Source organism: Schistocerca nitens, chromosome 3, assembly GCF_023898315.1.
Source record: "Schistocerca nitens isolate TAMUIC-IGC-003100 chromosome 3, iqSchNite1.1, whole genome shotgun sequence".
Lineage (NCBI taxonomy): Eukaryota > Metazoa > Arthropoda > Insecta > Orthoptera > Acrididae > Schistocerca > Schistocerca nitens.
In genome coordinates, this window is record NC_064616.1 from 681,057,012 (window position 1) to 681,069,230 (window position 12,219).

At 39.0% G+C, this 12,219-nt stretch overlaps 1 protein-coding gene across 1 annotated transcript; it reads right to left on the reverse strand.

Annotated features, from left to right (window-relative positions):
* Positions 1–10,350: 10,350 nt before the first annotated feature.
* Positions 10,351–11,449, reverse strand: LOC126249388 (tigger transposable element-derived protein 4-like). The gene is made up of 4 exons (XM_049951041.1): positions 11,367–11,449; positions 11,016–11,308; positions 10,694–10,961; positions 10,351–10,456 (listed from the first exon to the last, which is right to left on the reverse strand). Exons 1-4 carry the CDS (start codon positions 11,447–11,449, stop codon positions 10,351–10,353), a joined length of 750 nt encoding a protein of 249 aa, XP_049806998.1.
* Positions 11,450–12,219: the final 770 nt, after the last annotated feature.

The following is a 12,219-nucleotide window of genomic DNA, read 5'->3' on the forward strand; positions in this document are numbered from 1 at the left end:
CGAATGCGACGAGACGAATCTATCGAGCAGTTTGTCGACAGAATTCGAAACATCAAGGCTCAAACGTACGAATTAGTAGAAGATGAAAATGAAAATCGCATTCAATTTTTCGAAGCCGACTAGAGAGTCTTGGACAAAATGGCTCTGAGCACTATGGGACTCAACTGCTGAGGTCATTAGTCCCCTAGAACTTAGAACTAGTTAAACCTAACTAACCTAAGGACATCACAAACATCTATGGCCGAGGCAGGATTCGAACCTGCGACCGTAGCGGTCTTGCGGTTTCAGACTGCAGCGCCTTTAGCCGCACGGCCACTTCGGCCGGCCAGAGTCTTGGACACATTCATTCATGGGTTGCACAGAGAGGAAGTAAGCAAAGCTCTTCGACTGGCACGATACAAAACGTTTCAAAAAGCAATATAATCAGCTGTTGGTTTCGTTGAAGCACTAAGACGACTGAATGAAATGCAGAAACAAGAACACAGAGTTTTCAACACAACAGAACAATGCTACAGATGCAATAAGCTGGGTCACAAGCATATGGGTTGTAAAGAGAATCAAATCTGCTATCACTGCGGGATGCAGAGTCATGTTGAGAGAGATTGTCGCAACAAGAAGAAAGGTAATGCGAACAGCAGACAATCTGCCAGATCTTTAAACGAATACTGGGACGTATGGGCCACCACTCCGTCTTCCCTTGCCCGAGACAGTGATTCCTCTTAGTTCCGGCGAAAATCAGACCGAAAATGACTTCGTGATAGGTGCTGTATATCGTGGGAGAAACATCAAACTACTTATTGACACAGGAGCATAAAACTAATTAATGTGGTGTGGCATAGATAAACGGGATAAACTTAAACGGCCACTATTAAAAGTGCGAGGGTTAAACGCAGGAAAGCTACGTAACTATGGAGAAGTAGAAGTAGAATTAATTCTCGGCCAAGGCAAAGATGAAGATGAAAATAAAGATAAAGATAAATTCACAGAAATGGAGCAAGAAGTTTCAAACAACGAAACGCGTTACGACGGTGTACTTGGATTTGATTTATTGTGCGCTAACGAGGCAGAGATTGCAGAAAGAAAGATCAGACTAGGCCGTAGCAACTACAACCTAGGAAATCGTTCTTCAGATCGTACTCAAAGGAGCAGCAATACTGACGTCGTGCGAATGTACCTCCCAAACGATGCATCAGTTCAAACCATCTGAGTCGATGTTCAAATTGATCAGCCTCAGTAAATTCCCAAATGAGCAGGAAAGACAAACTACATTGAAGTTAAGTCACCACGATGCAAGGAAGGAACTATGTCATTAATTGAGCGATCCGAGAAAAGTGAGTTACTGGATACAATGCATTGTTATGTTGCTAGAATTGTAGATGTCGCTACAATGGTGAGACAGAATGTCGCAAAAGTCCCAGTTACAATAACGAATATGAGCAATGAGGATGTTGTTTTGCCACAAGGAACGATAGTTGCTGAAGTGTTGAACATAAGTAAAAGTGACGTAATACAGATTCCAGGTGAGGTAACAAATGCTGCAGTTATAAACACAGATTTTCGTAACAGTACCGCAAAATCACACAGAGACGAAGTTAATAATGAACTGAAGGGCAAGATTTGGAAGAGTATAGAACATTTGACAACTGATGAACAGAAGGTTTTAGCGCCTGTTTTGTTGGAGAATTGTGCAAATATACCTGTCACTCATTTAGTTCAGCATCGTATTTATAAAGGGAATGCTGCCCCAATCACACAGAAACCTTACTGAATACCATTTAGTCAAAGAGAGTTGCTAGAAGACATGGTTAAAGAACAATTAGAAGCCAGAATTATAAAACTAAGAGATCCATCAGACCCACTGTGGTGTTCGCCTGTTGTAACTGTAAAGAAGAAATCAATTTCTGGACAACCACAGTTCCGTTTTTGTGTCGATTACCGATCTTTGAATGCTGTGACACACCCGACATTTACCCCTTGGCAATTGTAGTGGAAACCTTGGATTACTTGGGCAGATGTCGAATTTTTTCAGTATGTGATTTAACAAGCGGTTATCACCAGTTAACAGTGCATCCAGATGATCAAGCTAAAACTTCATTTGTAACAGCAACAGAAGTATACAAGTATCTTCGTATGCCGTTTGGACTTCGTAATGCTCCAGCTAAATTTCAACGCCTGATGGATTCAGTTTAACGAGGGCTCACCCCAACACAAGCACTTGTTTACCTTGATGATATAATAATTTTTGGTGAAAACATGAAGCAGCATACTGAGAGACTACAAGCTGTTTTTGAGCATATAAGAAGTGCAGACCTGTCTTAATCAACAAATAAATGTCATTTTGCACAAAGTAAAGTTAACTATCTTGGTCATGTTATAACCAGTGAAGGTGTTCGACCTGATCCAAAATTATTTGAAGATGTAGAGAATTTTCCTGAAGCACAGACTTTGAAAGAACTACAATTATTCTTTGGATTGTCAAATTTCTACAGATGATTTATAGCCAGTTATGCGAATATAGCACATCCGGTCACACAGCTACTGAAGAAAGAAGCCACAGTTAATTGGTCAACAGAGTCCAGAAAGTCAATGGAAGAACGTAAAACTGCTCTAACCACAGCCCCTGTGTATCCTATCTGGATTTCAGTAAACCTTTTATTCTTTCAACAGATGCATCCAATTTTGTCATAGGTGCAATCTTGTCTCAAGAATTTGATGGTCATGAACATCCAATCTCATTTGCTTCCAGACAATTAATCAAAGCAGAATGTAATTATACAACTACTGAGAAGGAGCTTTGTGCTTTGGTTTTTGGGATAACATAACATATGTTTCTTATCAAGAAGAGAATTTACAATTATTACAGATCATGCCGCACTTAAATGGTTATTGAGCTTGAAGGATCCATGTTCCAGATTAACAAGAGGGGCATTAAGACTGAGTGAGTACCAATTTAAGGTTATTCACAGACCTGATAAACAACACGCGAATGCTGATTCAATCAGTCGAAAATTCAATGTTTGTGATACAATAAGTCGAGAAGAAGAGTTAAAGACAGCTCAAGAAGGATTCACAATGCAAATAATGGAAAAATGATCAACGTTTTGTCAAAATAGATGGATTACTGTACAAAATAGCTAGTAAAGGAAATCACCTAGTTATTCCAGAAAGCATGAAAAAGCAAATCATGATAGAACAACACAATTCTTTACTATCAAGACAGCCACAAAGTTGACGTTTTCGAGTTTGTTTCACAATGTGATTCCTGTAACAGATGGAATAATGTAAGAAAATGCAGAGTGCCATTGCAAGAACTGCCAGAGACAAGTGAACCATTTGAACGAGTAGGACTAGATGTCGTAGGACCATTGCCTAAGACTTAAGATGGAAACAAATACATATTGACAATGTTAGATCATTTCTCTAGATACCTTCTCATGAAACCAATACCTGATCAGAGCGCTGAGACTATACCTAAAGTTTTAGTAAAAGAATGGATTCTTAAGTTTGGATCACCATTAAGTATAATTAGTGATCAAGGAACGAATTTTATGAGTGAATTACTTAAACGGACTTGTAAGCTCAAGCACACCCTGAAAGAAATGGAAGAGTCGAGTGAGTCCACAGAACAATTATTAAAATGGTTAGCCATTATGTGAGTAGCAAACACGACAATTGGGATGTCTGTTTACCGAACTTGGAAAGTTGTTACAATGCTAAAATGCACAGCTCAACTGGCCTAAGTCCATATGAGATCGTCTATGGAAGAAGAATGCATTCGCCCTTGGACTTTCCACGATCGACTGCCGGAATCAGCAATGAACATGTAAGGGATCTAGCACGCAAGCTAAAGGAAACATGGAGGGGAGTGAAACAGCAAAATCATCCATCTTTTCTTCAGCAAGCAAGACAACACGACCGCCAAGCAGCAGTGCAACAGTATCGAGTTGGAGATCTTGTGTAGCTGAGCAACTTGGTGTTAAAGAAGAGTCAAGTCAAAATGTTTAAGAAGTTCTGGAAAGGACCATATCCAAACTTGGAGGTGTTGTCGCCAGTCACTCTTAACCTCCAACTGCCCAATGTTCCATTTTGTCGTTCATGTCAATCGTGTAAAGTCATTTCTGGGTTGATTTCATGTAGTATCGCAAGACAACGTGGATCGACCGAGAGGCAGACCTGCTGTTCTCAAATCCAGGAAGCGAGAATCGCGAGGTCGCAGTCCAGACTTCGAGGCCGAGGCATCGCCACGTTCTGAGCGATCCTGTTCCAGAAACCCCTAAAATCTGTGTAAACGTGTGTAGTGTGAGTGCAATGCGTGTGTTTATTTCAGCCATGTGCTAATGTGAATGTGTTGTGTAAATTCAGTATTGAAGCTATTGCACGAGTGCACAAGTGAAAGTAAGCCTTTTATTCCACAGGTTACCACAAGAAACTCATTTATTTTATGTTTATTGTTAACTCTAGTATTTATAGCTAATTAACCATGTTCATTTTTATTCTAATGTTTGCTATGATAGCGTATTCTACTAATGCTGTAGTAATAGTACCACAGAGTACAGGTGTTTTGTTTGAACCACAACCAGACATGGTAGTTTCAAGAAGTAATGCAAAACCTGTACTCAAGTACAGTCTAAGTGAAATCCAGCAACAGTTCAATTCTGTAAAGAAGCAAATCGATTTAATTCGTTCTGTGAAGGGTAATGATACAATTTTGGAAATGGCAACATCTTGGTATAATAACTGGATCACAGCCAAAATGCGGGTAGAGTCTACATTTGCTAATTAAGAACAAGGGATTTATTGTTTTTAAGGCTTTTGTTACACAAAACTTTAATTAGGGGTAAACATGCCTGGTTTGACTTTGGAGGAAGTGTCCTTCATATTGTATTTGGTACTTTAACTAGTCGAGATCTATTGGAAGTTAAGGAAAAATTTAAGCTCTTGAACAACAGTCCAGTACACATTCAACTAACCTCTTAAACGAAATTATCATATCAATGAATATCCAAAAAACCATTACTAACTACAGAGTTTTCATTTAACAGATTGTAAAGCAATTTACTCACATTACCACGTAATTCGTAATGAAACGAACGCAAATATCCAAGAACTATTCCAAGGATGAAATGCTGTGAGATTTAACACTCTTTTGTTAAGGATTATTAATAGTTTATCAAATGCTAGAATTGATACCCTTAACTTAAGAACAGCCTTGGAAAGTAGTTCAAATGATTGTTTGAGCAGTGTACTACTACACCCAGAACAATTTTTGCAGATCCTACTGTCAATTGAGTGAAACCTAGAGGCAACATATACTATCATTTACCCTGTTAACTCTTACAATTTATAAGAGTACTATAAGTTAACCACCACACATTCTTTAATGATTGAAGATGAATTAACTGTTATTGTTTCTATACCCATTGCTAGATCAAAGCATAATTTTGAAATGTATAAGATTTATACTTACCCCGTGAAATGGAGACAGGCAGGTATTCACGTAAAGTATGTACTGAATGATTATCTACTGATCAGCAAGGATCGAAGATATTTTGTGTCCCTAAATGAAAATGATTTGCATATGTGTAAACATAGTCATAAGTTAATTTGCCCTGAATCAGCAGTATTCTTAGATAGTAGAGTGTACAGCTGTGAGAAAGAACTGTTTATGAATCATCCCCCAAGAGATGATTGCCCTAGAATTTTAATGCATCTTTATCATCCATTTCTTAAACGATGTTCTGAAGGTATAGTTTTCTCATTTAACTCCACCCTTGATGTCACATTTACATGTAAAAATTATGATACACCTGAGCTACCCTTTACATTCAAATTGAATAGTAGTGGATTAATCTTGAATGCCACACATTGTGATTTATCATGTGAACTATTTGATATGTCTAGTGTATTGCCAACTACATTTCATGCAACTGGGAATTTGCCATTAACGAGAATGTTATCTGTTAATTACGATGATTCATACATATTAACATATGGAAAGCATTCCTTATCAGGTTTTTCTGAAGACAATAATTTAATTAAGGACATCCATGAAAATGTAATCTTTTCCAATAATGAGTTAAACTTCACTGAAGCAGCAAATAGAATTAAGTCCTTTGATTCATCCAGTAATGTTGATGCATACGTGATTGTCAATATTGTGTTTTATTAATTTGTCTTTAATCAACAGCAATTGCCAGTGTGAAATTGTCATCTTGAAGGCACGCTTCTCTGTACTGAACATTACTGTGTCTGCAAATGAAATACATGTTGCAATGCCTTCTGATGCCACAAATGGCGAAATAGATTCATAACGCCCAGGAGGTCGTTTTGAGCCACCTATGGTTGCTCTCGTCCTCTGGGGAGAGTGATGTAAGGGTCCACAGCTTGCACGCAACTGTACGGTGCATAACACCCGCTCGCCAGCCGACCTGTCTGGAATGCTAACAATTTGCGTGGTCAGTACATGTGTGTCCTGGAGTAAGCCACTGGCCGCCGTCCTCAGTGCGCCATATTAACTAGCGCGGCCTCAGGCGCGAATATATCTCTTTTCTTAGCTCACCATGGAGCCTTTCGATACGATCATAATTAGGATGTCAGAGACAGCGATGATGGGTATGTGTAGTGTCTGTGCTTTATAATCCACCTTTGTTAATAACACTGTTTAAACTTACTTCTCGGTGTTCGCATATTGCCATACCTCAAGGACCCACCGCTTAAAAATCCTGACAAAATATTTGTATAATTATCATCCAGGGCAACAACACAAACAACCCCCCCCCTAATAAATGGAATACTCTCTTCGAAATTCTGAAGGTAGCAGGGATAAAATACATGCAGTGAAAGGCTATTTACAGCCCGTACAGAGACTAGATGGCAGTTATAAGAGTCAAGGTACATCAGTGGGAAGCAGTGGTTAGGAAGGGAGTGCGACAGGGCTGTAGCGTTTCACTGACGTTATTCAATCTGTACATTAAGTAAGAAGTAAAGGAAACAAAAGAGATATTTGGAGTAGGAATTAAAGTCCAGGGAGAAGAAATAAAAACTCTGAGGTTTTCGATGACATTGTAATTCTATCAGAGACAGCAAAGGACTAGGAAGAGCAGTTGAACAGAATGGACACTGTCTTGAAAGGAGGATATAAGATGAATCTCAACAAAAGGGAAAGCCAGGGTAATGGAATGCATTCGAGTTAAATCAGATGATGCTGAGGAAATTAGATTAGGAAATGAGACATTACAGGTACTAGATGAGTTTTGCTATTTTGCAGTAACATAAATGAAAGATGGCCAAAATAGAGAGGATATAAAATGTAGAGTGGCAATGGTAAGAAAAGCATTTCTGAAGAAGAGAAATTTTTCAACACTGAATGTAGATTTAAGCATTAGGAAGCTTTTCCTGAAGGTATGTGTCTGAAGTAATGCCTGGTATGGAAGTGGAACATGGACAGTTAGCATGTTAGGCAAGGAGAGAACAGAAGCTTTTGAAATCTGGCGCTACAGAACAATGGTGAAGATTAAATGGATAGACTGAGTAACTAATGATGAAGTACTAAATCGGGGAGAAAAGAAATTCATGGTATAAGTTCTCTGAAAGACGGAATCAGTTGATAGCACACAATCTCAGATGTCAACGAATCTTCAGTTTTCTATTGGAGGGAAGTTTGAGGGGCAAAAATTGACGAGGGAGACCAAGAGAGGAATATAACAAGGAGATTCAGAAGGATGTAGACTGCAGTAGTTACTCAGAGATGAAGAGGCTTGCACAGGATACAGTAGCACAAAGAGCTGCATCAAACCAGTCTTTGGACTGAAGACCACAACAACAACACAACAGTTTTAAGTGCAAGTCAATTCTAATGAAGGAGAAACCGATGTTTATGGCATTATTGGTTATGTAACAAAAAAACATAATGGATAAGGTAAACAGGCTCTATTTGTTCCCTTATCAATATATTTTGTCACCAGCAGACTGGGCCAGGCTGGCATCAATGTCTAGCCCAGCCCAGTCCAGCAACACACTGCAATTGCATGCTACCAAAGGACATGAAAGATCAGGAAAAGATTAGTTTAGCAATTGATGCTATGACCACCAATGCAAAAACATGGAGTTAGAAATTGGAGACGTCAAATCTGACGTTCTCGATGTTCAAAGAGAACTTCTTAGAGGAGTTTCAGTCTATACAAAAACAAGATAAGTTGTAGCGAGAGTTCGTCGCAAAATTGCCAGAGAATCATGGGTTATCATGGAGGACTGCTGTGAGTAAGAGGTTAGAATATTTAAAAGATAGACGCTCAGAATGATAGATACTGTGGGAGCTGTGGAAGAAACTGCTTGACGATTCTAAACGTGTCATCAGCAGCAATTACAAAACGGTCACGACCTCTTAGAGAAAGTCAAAGACAACGATAGGTGGCATGAAACACGCTGTCATAGAACTTTCAGAAACCAAAATGTACCTTAAAGAGGAGGCCAAAATTGGCACCAAATAAATGTAGTGAGAGGACGTGGTACAGCAAGTTTTGGTGATGGTGGCAGAGGTAACTTCAACAGATGTAGGGACGCAAAAATGAGGAAAGCTAATGTCCACACAGATTTCGCGTCTGTCAGGCGTGGGAAAAAGAAATTCACCCAAGAAAGGAACACAGCAAAAGTATTATAAGTACGAAGATAGGGGCAGAAAGGTAATGCTTGGTCTTGTTGGAAACAAGTTTCACAACCAAGACGTTAAAATGATAAACATTGAGGTGCAGACACATGGAACTGGAGACGAAACGATCGCTGGGGAGGTAGGCCAAATTGAAAATGATCAAACGGAACAGGGCACAGTGAGAGGAAGAGAAATAGAGATTATGGACTTGAAAGAAGACGATTCAGAAGTACCGAAGAAGAGGAATATTTGTAAGGCAACAATAAGTGCTATTTAGAAGATGGGTCAGACGACGTTGCATAGTTTGAGGAACTGTTTCAAATGCCTGATGGATTGAAAAATGGGAAGGTTGAGCAACATATGAGAGGTAGCGCTCTGGAAGGGGCGCTACCTTCAATACTAGAAAGAGAGAAAATGGAAAAGCTTTGCACGCCAATGCATGTGCAAATAGATTTTTATGAGATAATCCCATTATCTGACTACGAACAACGATTGGAGAAGACTGTGAAAAAGAAAGCACCTTTTGAAGGGGAAAATGAAGAAGATGATCCAGGAATAAAATTGATGAAACCCATTTTGCTTTTGAAATATATTCAGTAGAGGTAGAAATTCATCACAATGCAAGTGATTATTAAGATAGTAATGGCACAGTCAAATCTCGATATATCACATTTCTAAAAATGGCTCTAAGCGCTATGGGACTTAAGATCTGAGGTCATCAGTTCCCTAGACTTAGAACTAAGTAAACCTAACTAACCTAAGGACAGCACACACACCAGTGCCTGAGGCAGGATTCGAACCTGCGACCGTAGCAGCTGCGTGGTTCCAGACTGAAGTGCCTAGAAGTGGCTGGCCTTATCAGATTCTAGGGAAGGCAAAAATCACAACAGAGGTTCGATATAACGAGGTTTCCGAAAAAGATAGTTTACAATACACAATTTTTTATTACTGTACTGTGATTTTTTTCGCATTTGTTTGTGATATAGGCCTATGTATAGTTTTGGTGATATAAAAAAGAAAAAAGATAAATTGTTATGAATACTGTTTTATTCCTTCTGAAACAGACACAATTTATAATTTTAAAATAAAATATTCTCACCACAAAAAATTAAATTCAGTTAAAGATTATGCAGTATGTACATAAAATTTCCAGAAATCATTGGCTTTAAAAGTAATCTGTAATTTTGGAGTGCTTTAAGCTTTTGCAACCTGTGAGTCAGTTTCATCGGTTTTGATTTCGATGGCTGAGAACATATTATCCTCTACCTCTTCACACTTTTCCATGTACGCTCCTATTGTGTTGCGAGCCACTTTGGCCTGCCTGATCGTCATGACGGTGCTTCTATGACCTCCCCTCCCTTCTTCCCCTTCTTCGTCGTCATTGTTGCCACCTTCTTTTCGTTCGCTGCTACTGCGACGTTGTTCACATCCACGAAATCTTCAAAACGAATGTGTGCGATGTTAAAATGAGTGGCCACTTTCGTCCATTCAGACTCAAGGATACTGACGGGGCATGTCTCCTGTAAAACAAAAACTTAAATCGAAATTCTCGTAAACCAGTATCAGAATAAAACTTTGATTTTACATGTGTAAGTATTAAACCAACCATCTGCTCATTTTCGAAAATCCAGATGTTCGGGAAGAATTGACGATCGTTTGCTAATTCACATTTCTCCACACTTTAGCCAGCATTCTCAAAGCATCTAAAATATTGATAGTTGTAGGTTGTCACTGTCAATACTATGGATTGTCATCAGGACCGCACCATTCCTATAGTTTTCTTTGGTGTGATATTCCTCGATGTAGGGGCTACAATTCCAACGTTGTGTTAGGTTGTAAATATTGTGTTGTCACGGATTTTAACGGAGGGGTAGCATTGTGCTCACTTCAGTTGTACACAAACAACACAACTTTTCGATTTTGACGAGTCATTTTCCTATCAAATCTTTTAACCAGTTGGAAAACACTTCTGAAGTCATCCACACTATCTTACTTGAAGTGTATACCACAGGGAACGACTTAAGCTGAGAAAAACGTCGCGGTTACTTAGGTTTTCCTATCATAAGTGGCTTGAGGTTTTCTATGCCTGTCACATTTGCTGCTAACATAACAGTAAAATGATCTTTGCTTAGTCTGCCGCAGTAACATTTTTCTCCTCGGAAAGTCAAAGTTTTGCCTGGAAAACATTTATAAAAACGTCCAAGTTCGTATGCATTGAAAACATCAACCAGCTTGTAATCTTGAAGGATCCTCTTCAATTCTGACTTCCACTCATCATAAATTTTGCTATCTACATTGGCACTTTCCCCACTCACTTTTCGGAAAACAACACCGTGTCTTTTCCCGAAATTTTCTACTCACCCATTACTCGTACGAAACGTAACGTATCCCAGTGCTGCGGGAAAACAATCTGCCTCTTCTTTTAAAATAAGCTCATCAATGTTCTCATTATTGTTCCTCTGTTGTCGAAACCATTGCACTAAACACTGTTCTAAATCTGGAAACTCAGCCTTTTGTTCTCGTTTCCAATCTGTCCTTTCATCCGTGGTAACCACGCGGTCTTCGCTCTTGATTACTGGCAGCAGCTTACTTGCCAGAATCCCAAATTCTGCAGCTGTGTCTTTCTTTTTCTTCGCTCCTGCTTTCACTTCTTCAGTTAACCTTTTGACTTTCAGTACTTGTCAGACATTCCCGTTTAGAGCCCATGGCTGACACTTACAGCTCATGCTCAATCAAAACAAACACTGAAGAAAATCGTACCTGCACAGAAGGCGTGGCAACTAAATGTGATGCAGATCTCATTCTCGCATCGACACTGGCAGAGGAGGGACTGGGATTCCCCTATCTGTGCGCACTTCGATATACAGAGCTACCATATGAAAGACTTTGATTTATAGAGGTCACTTCGATATAGAGAGTTTTTGTTCACTGGAATTCGATGTATAGAGATAAAATCTGCCCTTCTTGAACCATCCGAAAACTTCAATATAACGGTGGGTTTTCCTCGAAATATCAAGGTTTTGGACTTTCGAGGGATGGAAATAAAAAATTGATTAATTAATTAATTAATTAATTTGTGTAAAGAAACCTTATGTTAAAGTGGCATGTTCAACATCATTACGGAATGTCGTATTCATGATCTATGGAACAAGGATTAATGTATGTACGTATGAAATGAAAAAAAAAAATTCGATACAGACAGGTCTTTGATACATCGAGGTTCGCCTCATCGAGATTTGACTGTTTGCTGAAGTCATAGAAAATCAGGGAGATACGAATCAACACAGGATGAAGAGGAAGACTACATATATGATTCTGACGGGAATTTGTTAGAATAGTCTAAAGATGACATAGAGATTTACCAATTAGCCACGAGATTTCTAGCAGCATGTCGAGAAAAGTTTATTTTTCTTCTCGAAGTAATAAATACTGTAAGTAGTAGTGACCTGTGTGAAACCAATAGGAGTATAGCGTTAGTGAAAGATGCTGAAACACCACAGGACACAAAAATTATACTTAACGATGCGAGTGAAGAAGATAAGGAAGTGGACAAAGATATACATCAGAGGGAA

Excerpts from the sequence above, each read along its gene's own strand:
- LOC126249388 (XM_049951041.1), bottom strand. The coding sequence starts at position 11,449 with ATGAGATCTGCATCACATTTAGTTGCCACGCCTTCTGTGCAGGTACGA. Across the intron at positions 11,309-11,366 it reads GTTTTGATTGAGCATGAGCT|GTTAACTGAAGAAGTGAAAG; the intron begins GTAAGTGTCAGC and ends GAAAGTCAAAAG. Across the intron at positions 10,962-11,015 it reads ATACGTTACGTTTCGTACGA|TGAGTGGGGAAAGTGCCAAT; the intron begins GTAATGGGTGAG and ends TTTTCCGAAAAG.